The 16,521-nt window shown below is 39.8% G+C and overlaps 1 protein-coding gene across 3 annotated transcripts in view; it reads right to left on the bottom strand.

The window, feature by feature from the left end:
• CARS1 (cysteinyl-tRNA synthetase 1) overlaps positions 1 to 16,521 on the bottom strand; it is a 44,927-nt gene that overhangs the window by 25,033 nt on the left and 3,373 nt on the right. For 2 of the 3 annotated variants that reach the window (XR_015797112.1, XM_007429583.4), the window contains exons 2-6: positions 9,696 to 9,941; positions 2,112 to 2,203; positions 1,810 to 1,898; positions 1,426 to 1,522; positions 997 to 1,095 (exon numbers count right to left, since the gene is read on the bottom strand). Coding sequence is in view for 2 of the 3 variants with exons in the window: in XM_007429583.4 (XP_007429645.1) it covers positions 997 to 1,095; positions 1,426 to 1,522; positions 1,810 to 1,898; positions 2,112 to 2,203; positions 9,696 to 9,941 (623 nt within the window). In the remaining variant the exon portion in view is untranslated. The remainder of the gene's footprint in view (positions 1 to 996; positions 1,096 to 1,425; positions 1,523 to 1,809; positions 1,899 to 2,111; positions 2,204 to 9,695; positions 9,942 to 16,521) is intronic. The other variant, XM_007429584.4, reaches the window with a different exon arrangement.

The raw sequence follows: 16,521 nt of genomic DNA, 5'->3' as shown, positions 1-16,521 counted from the left end.
CAGTGGTAGCACTGAACAGCAAGGCTTTGGCACTTCTCAGTGCCAGCCATAAGCATTTTGCAGGACTCTGAAGGGATCAGCCACTATTTGTGGCAAAAAGGATGAAACTCCCAAAGAACTGGAGGGTGAGAAAGGGAAGAACAGGAAGAGAAAAGGAAAAAGGAAGGAGTGAAGTGGAATAAACAACGATCTGAATGGGTGTTTTAAGAGATCCCCCTTATGAGTCTCTCTCATTGTCTTCTCATGACTTGGGAGTCTGACTTCTGGGTTTATCTTCAGTCACTGACAATAGTCCTTTCAAGGCAGAATGGAGACCAACCCACCTCCACCTTGTTATAATACCAGGTGGAGCACAAAGGGCTGATTCCCTGGTGTTTTCCCCACCTTGTTTCTTTCATCAACTGCCAGCTAAATGTTCAGTCTCTTCAATAGATAAATGACTAGAAGTCCATTCAAAGCAAATCATGCAAAGTAAGATTCATTTATGGTAAATTATTTCTTTTTTAATAAATTTATTAACTCCCCCCAGTATAAGAACTAAATGACAGTCTATTGGACTGAATTTCAACCAAGAAAAGGAAGCAGTTTGAATGAATGCTTTAAAACGATTCAGCATTAGCTAGGAGAAAGTTACAGCTTTGAGATAAGCAAACACAGGCCCAATGCAGCTGATTACCTAGTCCTAAATCACTTACTTTCCTTGCTTTCAGAAAAATGAATTGGCCTGTCATTCTGGGAGAGAAATGCCAGTCACTCAGTCTGCTCTTTTGTTTAGCTCATACTCTAGCTGGAACAAGCTCAAACCCAGGTCACTGCCTTGGCTTTCACCCTACATTGCTTTATAACTCACACTAAGCTTTTCTCAGCTAATCATTGGTCCAACCTACTCCAGCAACAGTTCCTAGGAATACATTCCTTGGATGAAGATTCTTACGTCACCCATTGTCCGATCTTTCCTGCACAAGGGGAAGGGAGGGGAACAGACCATGAGCTTACCATAGAGGCCAGCTTAACATCTTCAAGCAGCTGACATGCTGATGGCCTCTTCTCCATGTATTGTTCAAAGAGGTAGTTTTGTCTTGCTCTTTTTATGATCTACAACAAAAAATAAATTCTGTCTAGGAAGCAAGCATATACGTGAAGATGGAACCACCACATTTGAACATGCATATTTTTCCTGATCTTTTAACCTTATGCCACTCATCTTTTGATGATCAAACAGAAAGCTTCTTCAAGTAGACATCTGTCTATTTATGTTTCCCCTTTAAAGCTACTATAGGTATTCACAGTACTTGTCTATCTTAAGAATTAAAACTTTCAACTAGTGAGAAAGATATTGTTAAAATGCAATTAACTATTATATTAAATAACCTCAGCAGGAAGTCTCATTCCAGAAATTAACTGAATTAAGGTATTTACATTTACCTTATCATCTATATCTGTAATATTCATACAATAGAAGACGTCATATTTGAAGTAGTCTTTCAAAACTCTTCTCAGGATATCAAATGAAATATATGATCTAAAATAATAATAAAAAAACAAATTAATTTTGTATATGTGCTGCTACTTTCCAAGCAAAGGAAACTTGGAAAGATATACCAGAACTGTATATCTTAGTGAGAATATAAAATAGCTTTCTTGCAATAATCATATATTAGGAAAGGTGCAAACAAAAATGACTATGATTTTTTCATGTGTTTCTTAATCAATTGACGCAGAAATAGGGCAGACTGAAAGTAAGGCTTCTAAAATGAACAAGGTCATACATGACAGATTTGTTCAGCTCTAACAAAATCCCTACTTTACCTTGCATGTCCCATATGGGAAGCATCATACACTGTTGGGCCACAGCAATACCATTTGACCCTGTTGCCATTTTGGGGTTGAAACACATCCTACAAAGTAAAAGCACATGGCAATGAATGAAAACTGCTGCATTTATTAAGCCTGAAAATAGCAACTTTGAATCAAAGTAAGACTACTGATTCCACAGCAATCCTTGGGGTATTGCTGTCTCAAATATTATTTCCAAGCCTAGAAAACTAATGCACCAAAAATGATGCGAGGAACATGTTATCCACAGATGTAAGAAAGAAAAACAAGTTCACCTTATTACGAGTGAGACTATTGTATAAGCAGAGTTTGGGTTGAGCTGTTCCTTGGGGTGGTGCCCAGTGAGGTTGAATACGTTTGTTTTTACCTGCAAAGGAATTTAAAATTTCATATGAATGTTCAGGCAACAGTGTCATCGGAATATAGTGTTACAAGAAAACATTCAAGGAGCTCTTGTTCTGTCATTAGACATTCCCAAAGGAATGCTGAAAAATGTCAAAATAAATATTTGAAATAGAGAGCTGATATCATAGCACAGCTGACACCATTTTTTCCTAAAGGCTGGAAGCAAAGCCAAGATCTTTGATCATTTATAGGAGCCAGTACAACTGGACATCTACTTCCATGAAAAATAGAAATTAGCTTGCTTAGGTAATCAGGGTTTTCCCTCCAGAATCCTTTGTCCCGACATGCCTTCCTGGTGGGGCAGGAGGTAGGGGGAAGCAGGTAGTAAAAAAAAAAAAAGGACTGCATTGCATGAAATTGCTAGAAACTGCAGCTATAAAGAAAAACAATATTAACATGAGCAGCACAGATATTTCCACTATATCTTCCATCTATATGCAAACCTGTGCATGTTTTGTTTAGAAACGCCTTGCTGCATTTGATTAATGTTCACTTATTGCAGACTGAACAAACACTTTCTTAAGTTTTGCATTCTTCTTTAACATTTTATCGATGGAAAATTGCATCTTCCGTATTTGACAGAATTACAGTGGGGCAAAAAAGTATTTAGTCAGCCACCAATTGTGCAAGTTCTCCCACTTAAAAAGATGAGAGAGGCCTGTAATTTTCATCATAGGTATACCTCAACTATGAGAGACCACCATTAGGCCAATATTTTACCAGCCACCTGCTGGTGAAATGAAAATATAATTGAATATTATCCCTTATGGGCTAAGTTGGAAAGTTATCTATTTCCTTTGCAATCATGGCAACTACTTGGAACAACATAGAGCAGAAAAGGTGTTTTATTTTCAGGAATATGAGCAATGAGAAACCTTTGGGCCACATTGGGACATAGATTAAATTTTGATAATGAGGCTCACAAATTTCTAACCCTTTGGAAAACTTCTACTTTGAAAATTGGTGGTAAATCATTCTGTTGGGCGGAAGTTGGGATCATGACTTTAAATCAACTACAGTGGTGCCTCGGGTTACGAACGCCTCTGCTTTCGAACTTTTCGGGTTGCGACCAGCTCCGGCCGCAAAAATTTACCTCGGTTTGCGAACTCCGCCTCGGGGTACGAACCGGATCTGCGGCCATTTTCCGCCGTGACACGTGGTCCACGGCCATTTTCCGCCCGTGCCACGTGGTCCGTGGCCATTTTTCCGCCCATGCCACGTGGTCCGCGGCCATTTTCCGCCCGTGCCACGTGGTCCGCAGCCATTTTTCCGCCCGTGCCACGTGGTCTGCGGCCATTTTTCCGCCCGTGCCACGTGGTCCGCGGCCATTTTCCCACCCTGCCGCGTGGTCCGCGGGCGTTTTTCCGCCCTTGATGCGTGGTCCGCGGACACCGGAACGGATTAACGGTAATTACATTGAACCTTATGGGAAAATTTGCTTCGGGTTGCGAACAAATCAGGTTGCGACCAGAGTCACGGAACGGATTAAATTCGTAACCCGAGGTACCATTGTACTATGTAATGACTATTTTAAGGATTTGGTCTTCCCATTTCACAACAGTGGAGGTGTCTTCAGCTTAAGGATGTTCTAACAGATCAATATGGACCAGATGCTTTGGCTGCCTCAAAGACATCTGAGTTGTTTTCTTATTTGATGGAATCCATGACAGAACTAAAACCTATAACAGCAGAATTAAAGCCTAACAAAAGCTAATATTTTTAAAGTGGATATTTCTGGGATATTTCAAACATGGACTAAAGAATAGGAATTTCTGATAAAACCACATCAATGGATTCCTGTTCTTAAAAATGTTAAAATGGTATCTACAGAACTGAGATTAAGATTAAATACTGTATATGAGATGTATTGGACTCCCCAAAGAATGTATTTGAAAAGATGGACATCAGATTTTCTATGCTGGAGGTATACAAAATTTGAGGGCTCACCAACCCATATGACATGGTCATATGATCATTTAGTATTTTGGGGGAAAGTGTATTAATGGATATAAACAGATTTATGGGAAAATCTTTAAATGTTAAAAATGTTAGTGTAATGTTGAATTATATACCAAAGCTTTGGAATTTAACTGTTTATCAGGAATTAGGGTTGTATCAAGCATGGGGGGGTGCAAAAAGAATTATATTAAGAAATTGGAAAAGTGACATTATTCTAGATGTCAAGGAATGGTTATCAGAAATGTGTGATTTACAAACATTTTCCTTTAAGATTTACACACAATCTTTCTTTAAGATTAAAGAAAAAATGAAATAAATAAAATAAAAAGAATTATATCCCACTGTCTCTGCCAATGTTTTCACCACAAAGACCCAAAATTATCTCGCTTTCAAGGATGAGGCTGGACATGAAACTGAGCCTCCCCCAGTAATCACATTACATTGGTATGAAACAGTTTCAAAGGCCAATTTCAGGGGAACCCCCCACCTCCAATAATTCAGAATTGGATTTTGGACAGGAACAAATATTAATATCTTATTAGGATCCAAAAACTAAATAAAGCAAAATTATTACTAAAGCAATAAAGCTTAACGTAATAATCCCTTGCCTATAAATTATATGAAACCTCACTCGAATTTAAATCATGTTGAAATACAGTAATCAATACCAGAGACCCGCTTAAAGAGTTGAAGGCATGAGAGGCAAATCTAGAAATCCTGGTCACAATGCTTTAAATACTACCGCCTAAAAAACAAAATAAAACTACACCGGTATAAATTCCTGCACTGTGTCTACCAATACATGAAATAGATCTTAAGATCGATATCAGATATAAACAATACATTCCATGTTATTTATATTAAATAAGCAATTCCTACATTCCCTTTCAGAATTAATGGTTGACTGGTCTTACTTTCCTACTCCCCTCCCCTGCTTTTTTTTTTTTTTTTTTACTTTAACCCACTTGCAATTTTAACAGCTGAGAAATGAAGAAAAAAATATCTAGGAGAAAAATAGAGGCTAAAATATATCATCAACTTCAGTAAACAGTAAACAGAACAGGAAGGCAAGTGCTGAAAAGCCCTTAAGGAGTGATCCAGAGAAGGTTACTTCAACAGGAAAATATGAAAAAGTGCATTGGTACCCTAAAATCTATGATTCACAAAGTGCCACGTGGTCCTCAGTTAGGAAGTAGAAACAGGCCAGTGGGAAACACAAACTCCCTCTTATCTAGAGGGCATATCTGTAGAAGACCAAGAATAGGATGCTGCTCCATATGTTCTCCTCAATCTTTGTGATCTCATTAAAACAAAAATTTGTATCTGCCGATCTCATCTGTCAACCTCTTGCATATCCTGAAGCACACAGTGACCTAGATGGGCTTGGTGAATGCTTATTTGTTTCCGCTTTTCTTTCCCATACTTCAGATTTCCTTTTTCTCCCCCCTCACACTATAAGCAATCACATAGGAAGCTCCATTTGAAGCTGCATGGCAAAACATCACTCACTGGTGATGTTCATGAGATTATGATAAAGTTTTTCTGTCTCCAAAAATTTAACTAGTGAATACCTGAACTGATGTGGGAAAAGACTGTTTCCTATTTCATTCTATTTATAAGAATGTTAATTTCCCCTTAAATTAAAAAAAAAAATACCTAACACAAATTTGCACTCTTAGGAAAGTGCTTTGTTTTCAATAGGGCTGTGCAAAGCTCTAGTTTGAAGATTCTGTGACAATACTGAAGTCAATGTATTGAACTGAAACTACTAACTCTGAATCAATTTGAAGGTTTTATGGACTTTAGCACATCATAAGTGCAAATCAAATTGACTCCTGAAATCATACAGCACATTTGAATTGGATTTGGGTGATTCACACACCCCAAATGTTGAATCAGATCATTGGTTCATCTAGCACAATATTGCTGGTAATGACCATGGCCCTCCATAGTTACAAGCTTAAATTGTTCCTAACGTTACTCTTCAGCATGTGAAGTATGCTCTGGATATTAGGGACCCCTTCCCTAATATAATTTCTAGTCTTAGAGACAAAAAGTGAATGCCACCAATAAAGCACACGGGTATAAAGAGAGGCAGATAGGAACAAGGCAATGCAAACCAGAATCTAAAATAGTAACTTTAGGTGCAGTCAAGGAGTTAAGAATGTCCTGAGGTGGGGTTTGTTTTGTTTTCTGTACTTCTTTAAGCAATACCTCTCCATCCTATATCAAATTACTTTAAAAATTCCTTATCCCAAAGTGCATCAATAGATGGCATAGATGGTTGCACCTGGAAAAACAAGCCAAAGGTCTCCTTTGCCATGCCAAGGTGGTCACATGGTTACTTAGATCCCAACTACAGAGAACAAATATTTAACAAATATTTCTGATTTAATGAACTTCTGTATCAATTTCTTTGTTTTGAAATATCTGTCTTCTCCTATATACATCCAGGCTGGATAAAGAAAAAAAAATCACACTGTTGAAAATGTTTCAGGATGCCTAGATCAAGGATACACACATTGATGAAGTACAAATTCTTGATCAACACAATTGGCAGAAATATCAATGTTTTATAGTCATGCCAGCTTGCCCTCTGCTGTCCTCAGAATGTAGTGCTGGCATTCTAAAACTGGACATTTTTTAATCAAATGTGGAATATTTACTTGAGTAAGTATATTCTAAGGCAGTTATAACTAGGCATTGGCCTGCAGCTTCATGGGAGAAACAGAAACACAGATTACAGACATCTAATAAAATTCTTGCACATCTGTCCTGAGGAAAATCTCTGACATAATATAACCCAAACTCTTTCCTTTCTTGTTCACATAAGCTCTGAGAACAATGTGAAGAGCCCGAAGAATCCATTTTGGATTATATTATAATGAAACAATTTTGGCAGTATCTATAAAGGGAAGTCTGATCAGGCAAGACCCTAAATGCAAAAGCTAAAGTCAGTGGACATAATGGGGCTCACATCACACTTTAAACAAGAATTCACCTGCTATTTGTAACAAAGGTTGGTAAAAAAGAGAAAATTTTGAGTTCTACAATGATACTACTTGATAATAAATCACTCTAAATTAACACATCTCACCACTTAAAAAAAAACAAAAACAAAGCATCAGTAACTGTTGCAGGCTCTGTTGCAGGCTCTGATCAAATCTGCCATGTTTGCACAAGTCCAGTTTTTAGGACAATGTATTATATCTAGAAAGCAGTTGTGGTATGAGCTCATCTGGCCTTGGAGGAAAATAAATAACTGCAGTAGGGGACCAAAGGACAACCTTGAAAACCCACAGGGACAGATACATACATCTAGATCAGTATTTCTCAACCATGCAACTTTAAGGTGTGTGGACTTCAACTCCCAAAATTCCCCAGCCGGCATGCTGGCTGGGGAATTCTGGGAGTTGGTCCACACATCTTAAAGTTGCCAAGGTTGAGAAACACTGATCTAGATTACTAATATAGTTGTATTCTCAAACAATATAACTACAAACTACAGAAAGTACAGAATGTAGCTTGTAGGACAGGAACGTGCATCTGGACTGTCTTACACCTGTGCCATGTCAGTTACTGAATCTAAACTGCTAGTTTTGACATTTGACCCTCTACACAGCTCAGAACCTGGGCACCTGAAGGACAGACTGTACCTACCTGTCAATTAATTGCTTCAGTAGAGGTCCTCCTGCAAGAGCCTCCACCATATGATGTAGCTTCTGGAGAGGGCTTTTTCAATATGGTACCCAGGTTGAGAGATACTCTCTTCTGAGAGGTCTGCTTGGCATCTACTTTTGTTATTCTTACAGGGCCAAACTAGAACCTTTTTAAGTCCCCTGAGTTTTGAGATGTACTTTTGGACCTGCTGACTGCTACATTTTTACAATTCTACCTCTATTATCTGGGATTACATTTTAATTGATTTATTCTTTTAACAAATACCCCTGGGAATGACAATACTATATGATGTATAATATTCATAAATCATATAGTAAAGTTGGTGGAAGCTTTGGTCCAGCCTTTTCTACTCAGTATACCCACAGTAGCTGTGACATATTGTAATTTTCCTGCTAAAGTTCAACATTATTTATTTTACATTTTCTAAATTACAGTTGTCATATGAAATGAGTATTAACTATCTTGATTCTCACTAGGGATATATTTTGACTTTACTTTCTCTATGGAATGCAAGTGACCAAGTTAAAAGAAAACATATTACAAGCATAATTAGAACAGTATTATATAAACCTTTGACACCATGGCAGGGCTTGGCTCTATTTTTAGCAATAGTTCTGTTGCATTTTCTGTATTAAAGACACTTATTCATATAATACGTGTTTGTCCCACTATAGCCCCATTTTGGCTATTGTTTTACAAACATCAATACAATTTGAAGAAGTGAATATACACTATAATTAATTTATATTTAATATATCAACAGTTTGGAAGAATTAATATATCAGGAATTATACCTTCCAATTGGGGGAGGGGGTGCTGGGTGCAACAAAATAATTACAGTACTTTTCTTCAACATGGAAACACAGTGGAACCCCAGATTAACAATCTTGGATTATCATTATGTGTTTACTTTCTGTTTATGAACTGGTTCTCTACTAATAGAAACACTAATCAACATTATTTTGTGTGGTCAGGCTTTAGTGCTGTGTTTAAAAATGGTCTCAGTGGTGTGTGTGTGTGTATCTACCTCATAAGATTGATGTTTTGGGGAAAATAGGAAGAAGGAGCACTGAATGAAAGCAGGATATGAATCTAATCAATATTTTTTAAAACTGTAATGTAATACGCTTTTGTGTTTTCTTGTTTGTTTTTTTGTCCTTTTAAATTCTTTTTCCCTCTCTCTCTTTGTAAATGCAAGCATGTGTGCATGTATCTCCATCCCAGCTCTATCTGAAGGCCCTAAATCTGCTATAGCTGGAACCTTCTACTGAACACAACAGTAATGGTTAGTTTAGCAATCCCAAGGATGGACATCAGCACATAACATGGGTCTTCCTGCTGCTTCTCCTCCCTATCTTCTTCCTTCTAAGAGTAAAGAGCTATGACTTTGTCATATATTAGCAGGCCCAAAGTGCTTTCTCTTCTTATAAAAAGAAGAGGAAGCAAGTCATGGAAAACCACCTGACTTTAATCACTGCCTTTCTTTGTGTCAGGTGATGACTAAGGAAGTGAGGAGGATGCAGCACATGGCCACATCCAGCCAAAAGCTAATCAGGCAAACTCTGGCTAAGGAAGAATGGGGTCTGGGAGAAGATAGATGATGATCAGATAGATAGATAGACAGACACACAGATAGACAGACACATAGATAGATAGGTAATTTCTACACATCTGGGTGGGTTATCATGCTGCAGCTGCCTCTCGCTACTGAATGCAGGAACTCAAACAATCAAAGTGACCAAATAATCCTTGACAGATGCTTTAAACAAAGTGATAAGCAAACAGTAAGTCATTAACTCCCTACTGTTACTTACTTGTCTGGAGTTTACAGGAGATACGTTTTTCACAGCTGCCATCATAGATTGCTTCTATGTGCCTGAACCAACGAACAACATGGAAATGCTGGTCCACAGGCGGGCCCGAAAACTGCCTGAAGGCTTCCACATCTGCATGTGAAAATGTGAAGCCCTGGATATAACTACGGGTGCTGAGATACTCATTCAGAGCCTTCAGCCTGTCTTCCTCTTCACTAATGCTCAGAATATCAGTGTAGGCAGAAGCTGCAAAGATAGAGGCAAACAGCAAGAGGTCAGATCTCACTGCTTAAAAGTATCCAGAAATAAAATGTCTCTCCACTCCACATGAATTTTGCAGCATACCCGCAGTGGCTAGCTGATCTGGGGAAATGATGCAAAAAGAAAAGCAAGAACGGGGGGGGGGGGGGGGGGAGCAGGAAACAGGAGAAAAAGAAAAAGGAGAAAAAGTCTGGAGGGCTTCATTTTTGGAAGTAGCTGCTAAGCTAGTTATCTGAGGGAGTAAGTGGGCCGCCTCCAGGCAACAAGGAGGAAAATCAGATTGTTAGAATGCAAACTTACGAGGTTCGTCTCCGAGCCGGGAATAAATACGCAGGCGGTTGCTTGAAGGAGAGAGAGAACTTCATTTCAGAGAGCCAGATACACAAGACGATCAGCTGTTGGGGACGCCCCATCGGGGCTTCCCAGGAATCCCCTTTTATAAGGAAGATCTTTAAAAGGTACGAAGGGAAACCCGCCCTCTAGGATTTCTTAGAAAAGGTAATTAGCCGGGATTCCGGGAGAGAGCGCTCGCAGGTGAAATGACTGGGGAGCAATTGACTAGGGAGCGTTCTAAGGTCAGGCAACCCGCTGAGCTGCGGTTTCCTGTGTTTGCCTTATCTGATGCTGTCTAATTGTGGAGTCCTTGGGGTTCTCTGAGCTTGGTTCTTTTCTTGCAAACGTTTCATTACCTGGCTAGGTAACATCTTCAGTGCTTCTTCACAAGAACCAAGCTCAGAGAACCCCAAGGACTCCACAGTTCAACCCTGAGCTACACTATTCACCTCTATTGGTACTAATTGGAACGTAGATCTCTTCCAGAAGAAATCTTTTTATGATTCCATATTTTGGGTTTAAGGAATGTTGGCCCTTCCTGCCAGGTCTTTAGTTATTTAATTTTGGGCTAGGGTGGAGGACTCTTGATTCTTTCTGTTACCTCTTAATCTTTTTAGGTGAGCCCATTCTTACCGCAATTTAGCCATATGCTTTGATTGCTGTTTAAGGTAAGTGATGATAGAATGAGACAAATGGGAAGCTTTGACTTCCTGCTGACATGGGGGGGCGGGGGGAGAATTTGATTTCCTTCTCACAAGATGAAATTAAGTTAATCTCTCCTTTCAGAAAGTAGTGCATGTGGATAAAAAAGCTGTAACTTTTCAGACTTCTAGTACTGTATGTGTCAGGTTGAATTACATATGTGAATAATCATGGTTTTGCATGAAAATGTGTTTCAAAGAAAAGGTATCTATATCTATGTACTACTAAAACTCTCACGTCTGTAATCTTCAACTAGGCAAAATGATGCGTCATAGGGCAACAATTTATGAACCAAGGTTCCTCAAATGGGCTAACTTACCAAATGTGTCCAAAATCTGGGACCCATGACTCCCATGAAATTTGGGAAATTTGTGGCTGCTTCAGCACTGCTATGCTGCTGTGCCACCGTGGTCAGCCAGATCATGTGATCGTCATGGCATATCCCCGACCTCTTTCCCATCTCCCTCTGTCCCCTGGGTGGTGGCAAGGCCCGACGGGTAAGCAGTGATTGGCTGCTTTGGAACCGAGGCTGAAATCTGAAACCTCTTAATGGTGGTGGGCGTTGAGGGAAGGACGAGGGAACGGCTTGGATGCTTGCTGGTGAGGTAGGCCCGGATGGGAGGCACCAGCAGTTGATGGGTGAACCCTCTTCCTCCCTCAAGAGAGGGGGCCCTTGGGGACACGCTAGAATGGGAAGCAGGGGTGCAGTTTTCCTAATGGTCTGCAGCTCCCTTTGTTCCACCTCCCCCCAGCAAAGTGGCAGGCAGTTCCGCAGGTCAGTTGAGGAGGAGGCTTCACAAGGGGCTCTCCTGAGGGTCATGAGGAGACAGCAAATGGTGCAAGCCTATATTATATGTGGGAGGGAGGGAGGGAGGGAGGGAGGGAGGGAAGGAAGGAAGGAAGGAAGGAAGGAAGGAAGGAAGGAAGGAAGGAAGGAAGGAAGGAAGGAAGGAAGGAAGGAAGGAAGGAAGGAAGGAAGGAAGGTTTCTGATACTCCCTGCCAGCTTCCCACAAGCAAATTCAATGGGAAGCTGGCAGCAAGTGACAAGTCACTCCCACTGCTTTTTTGCCCTTGCTCATTCTGTTCCTCTGTTTAGGTAAGGAAATATCTCTGAAACGATGATCCAATGGGTCATGGGTTGTCTAGTACACAATGAAGATATACCTTCTGTATTGATGGGTTAGGAGAAATCATAGATTTAATTCCAAATTGGACTCTCACTGCTAGATATCTGAAGACTTGGAAGAAAATTGAAACATCTGACAGAACTTTCTTCTTCCCCATTTTATTTTATTTTTTTTAATTGGACAAGAATACCTAACCATCATGCTATACTCCTTTATAATAAGCAACATTATGCAAAGTACAGAAAAGGAGTAAGAAATACTAAGCCTAGGAAACTGACGCATGAAATTAAAAGAAAAAAGAAAATTAGCTAAATCTAATACTATTCACATACTTTTCTATCTTTGCAAATCATCCTTGCTTCCATTACGCCCATCCTCTATGTCATACGTTGCCTTTTGTTCTTCAAACTTCTCACTTTTTCAGAATCCCATCATCAAACTACATTTTTTGATCTGCCCCTTCCTCTTAACCTGTATTCCTTCATATATTTGTTCTGCAATATTTTGCTCATTCAATCTCTTTATGTGACCAAACCATTTCAGTGTACTTTTTCATACTGGTCACTCACTTCTTTATTCAATTTACAGTCATTCAGCAGCCATTTATTCATGTCCCTATCTTTTCTAATTGCATACATACTCTTTACCCACTGCTTCCATCTTACATTTATGTTTTTCTTCACATATCCAATTCTCATTTCCATATAACAGTGTGCCATTTTTTCTTCTTTTGACAAACATTTGTTCCTCTGAATAGACATACTATCCACTACCTCCCTACCAGTGTTCACATATCTTAAAATTTCTCCATCCATTTTCCCTTCCGGAGTAAAGATTCTACCAAAGTACATACATTCATTCATCTACTTGCTTTGGTTTTTCACTATTTTATGTGTAATTTGCAATGTTTCATTCCATTTTTCTGTCAAATACTATCTGTTCTTTAATACATTTATTTTCAGATCCATGCCTCTCATTGTATCATACAATCTATGTAACACTTGCTTCAAGTCATTTACATTCACAGCCAAGAATACAGCATCACCGCATGCAGAAATATCACACATATTCACATTAAACAAACAAGGGGACATCACATATCATTTTCTTATTACTTGCTAGGAGCTTAATTATTCACTAAGTTATTCATTTATTCTCACTCACATTTACTTCCAATCATTTGATATTCAGTCAAATGTGCTCACAGACTGTTTTTTTTTTTTTACCTCAAATAGTTAAATCTTCAAATGTCTTTAGAGAGCCTACATACATGCAGTCCTCAGATTATGACCACTTGCTCAGTGACTCAATTCAAAATTATAACAGGACTGAACAAGGGGGACTTAAAACCAGTCCTCAAACCTGTGGCCATTGCAGTGTCCCTGCGGTCACATGATCACAATTCAGGTGCTTGGCAATTGGTTCACAGTTATGACAGCTGCATCATCCCACAATCACATGATTGCCATTTGCAACCTTCCCTGCTGGATTCCCACAAGCAAAGTCAATGGGGAAGCTGGCAGGAGGTGGCAAGTCACTCCTGCTCCCACTGCTTTTTCTCCCAAGAAGCCCCCAGGCGGCATGGGGATCTTGTACTCCTTAGCACCCACCCGCCGGCCTGTAGCTCTCACCTGCCAGACTGCTTGCCTAGGAGGTGGTTTCAGCACCTCTTCCCATGTTGTGGTCAGGTGAGGTCCTCCCTTAACAACCCATGCAGTCCTCACTTAACGATAGCAATGGGGACTGATGGCATTGCCATTGCTAAGCCATGCAGTCACATGACATTGCACTTTACGACATCGCTTAGCGACGGAAATTCCGGTCCCAATTGCTATCGTAACCCAAGGACTACCTGTACTCCAAAATGATTGCACATACCTCTATAGAGTTTTAACCCTCATACTGTATATGGAGACATATGGGGCTTTAAAATACTGTGAATCACTCAAGATCATTCAGTAGCATGGAATGTCTGCAACTCAAGATTTAGAAAAACTAGATCGCAGCTATAATTAAATGGAATGGGTGGTTCCAGAAAAGGATTCTGCAGAGTATTTAGGTGACCCACAGGGCAGATGTTAGTTAATGTTCATTTTCTTAATAACCAAAAGTCTTCTGGATGATACTTGCTCATTCTGTCATCACACTTCTTCAAATTAATTTAATTAAAGCAGGGCAAGATTATAGGTATAAATATTTGAAGTATATCTAAGGGTTACCAGGTGCACACTGAGTACTTCAGAAGAAGAAAGAGAACAAAGTGTGTGTAAAGACAAGAAAGAAATTAGTCTTTTCAGACCTACAATTCACCATCTACTTCAAACTATGATAGGACTGACAATTTGTTATCGTACCTATCTTTTTCTTTCTATGTCCAAGAAAGCCCTAACTGCCCTCCATATTTGTTTGACTGTAATTCCCAGAATTCCCAACCAGGGCTATATCAGTAATAGACCTACAAAAGAAGTGAGTATCAGTTCAACTTTTCTCCCCACTCCCCAAACAAACAAATAAATAATACAATTTATTAAACCTGCTTGCCACCTCACTCTCAATGATTCTGGGCGGCTCACAACAACCAACAAAGAAATTACAATAAAATCAATAAAATGTAAAAGATAAAGGTAAAGAAACAATCATTTCTACACAAGTATTAGAATTAAACCACTCCCCCCCTTAGCATCTGGTCACTCATTGGCCTTCATATAATCTAAAAAAAGAAAAGAAATAGCATAAGAATTGGTGGAGGGTATTATCACTGCAACCTTAGTGCTTGAAAATAGAAAAAGAAGACAACAGATTGTTATAAAATCCCCTTCCACTGGATTTATATTATACCATTCGGCAATGAAATGGGGCCCAAAAAAGTAATCAGAGAAATCATGCTGGATATTTATTTATTTATTTGTTTGTTTGTTTGTTTGTTTATTTATTTAGCCACATGACTCCCAATGACTCTGGGCGGCTCAGAAGTAAAAGCATTAAAAACAAGAAAAAAAACCCCCAGTAAGAGACAAAAATAATAGAATAAAGGAGGACAAAACCCAGACAGAAACCAAAGAGAAACAAACCCACACAATCCAAAGGGGGTTTCATTCACCCTCACCAAAGGCCAGAGCAAAAAGCCAGGTCTTCAAGGCCCTTTGAAACACTACCATAGCAAGATGGGGACCATCTGGATCTCAAGGGGAGCCTCATTCCAGAGAGAAGGCGCTGCTACAGAAAAGGTTCTTCTGGGTTCCTGACAGATGGCATTGCTTAACTGAAGGAACTCAGAGTGCACCAATCTTACCAGATTGAATTGGCCAGACAGGTACTATGGGAGATAGGAGGTCTCTCAAGTAACCCTCTACACCATGAAAGATGTTATAGGTAACAACCAACACCTTGAATTGCACCTGGAAGCAAACAGTGCGGCTCATGAAGCAGAGGTGCTACATGGGCATATTGAGGCATACCTATCACTGCCCATGTTGTATTCAAAGGCAGCTCCATGTAGAGTGCACTGTGGTAGTCAAGCCATGAGGTGATCAGGGCGTGGGTGACTGTTTGAAGGGCTCCCAATCTAGGAAAGGGTACAACTGGTACACCAGATAAAGCAATGCAAGGGTCTTCCTAGCTTCAGCTGCCACCTACTCAGTGACTACGACCTGTGAGTCCAGAAAGACTCCCAGATTGCGCACCACTCTTGAATAGGAAAGTGCAACCCCATCCAAGGTCAGAGATGGAATATCCCCAGATCTGGGTGGTCCAAACACCCATAGCCACTCAGCCTTGGTAGGACTGAGTCAGAGATGGTTCCTCCCCATGTGTGTGACAGAACTTCATCAGCCTCACTTGGCCAGGCCATGGTCAAGAGATATAATTGGATATCATCAGCATAGTGATGACACCAAACCCCAAACTGGTGGATGACCTCACCCAGTGTTTTCATGTAGATGTTGAAAAAGAGGGAAGAGAAAGTAGAACATGTGGTATCCACAAAGGATGGGAGAAGGGAGCGATCTCCCCCCCAACCAACACCTCCTGGAACTGACCTCAAAGAAAGGAATAGAACCACCATAGGACGGTGCCCCCCAATCCTCAGCCCATGGATATCAAAAGCTGCTAAGAGATCAAGGAGCACAAGGATGGATGCACCACCTCCATCACAGCTCTGCCACAGGTCATTTACAAGTCCAACCAAAGTTACCTCAGTACTAAATCCTGGGCTGAAACCCGACTGAAACATATCTTTAATTGCTGTACGCCGCCCAGAGTCACCTTGTGTGAGATGGATGGCTATATAAATATGACTGACAAATAAATAAATAAATAAATAAATAAATAAAGAAAGAAAGAAAGAAAGAAAGAAAGAAAGAAAGAAAGAAAGAAAGAAAGAAAGAAAGAAAATCCACTTCCT

Source organism: Python bivittatus, unplaced genomic scaffold, assembly GCF_059951505.1.
Source record: "Python bivittatus isolate LINGU-HERP-01145 unplaced genomic scaffold, Pbiv_v1 ctg000480_np1212, whole genome shotgun sequence".
In the NCBI taxonomy this organism is placed as follows: domain Eukaryota; kingdom Metazoa; phylum Chordata; class Lepidosauria; order Squamata; family Pythonidae; genus Python; species Python bivittatus.
Note: the sequence above shows the minus strand (reverse complement) of the source record. Positions and strands in the feature narration are given on the sequence as shown.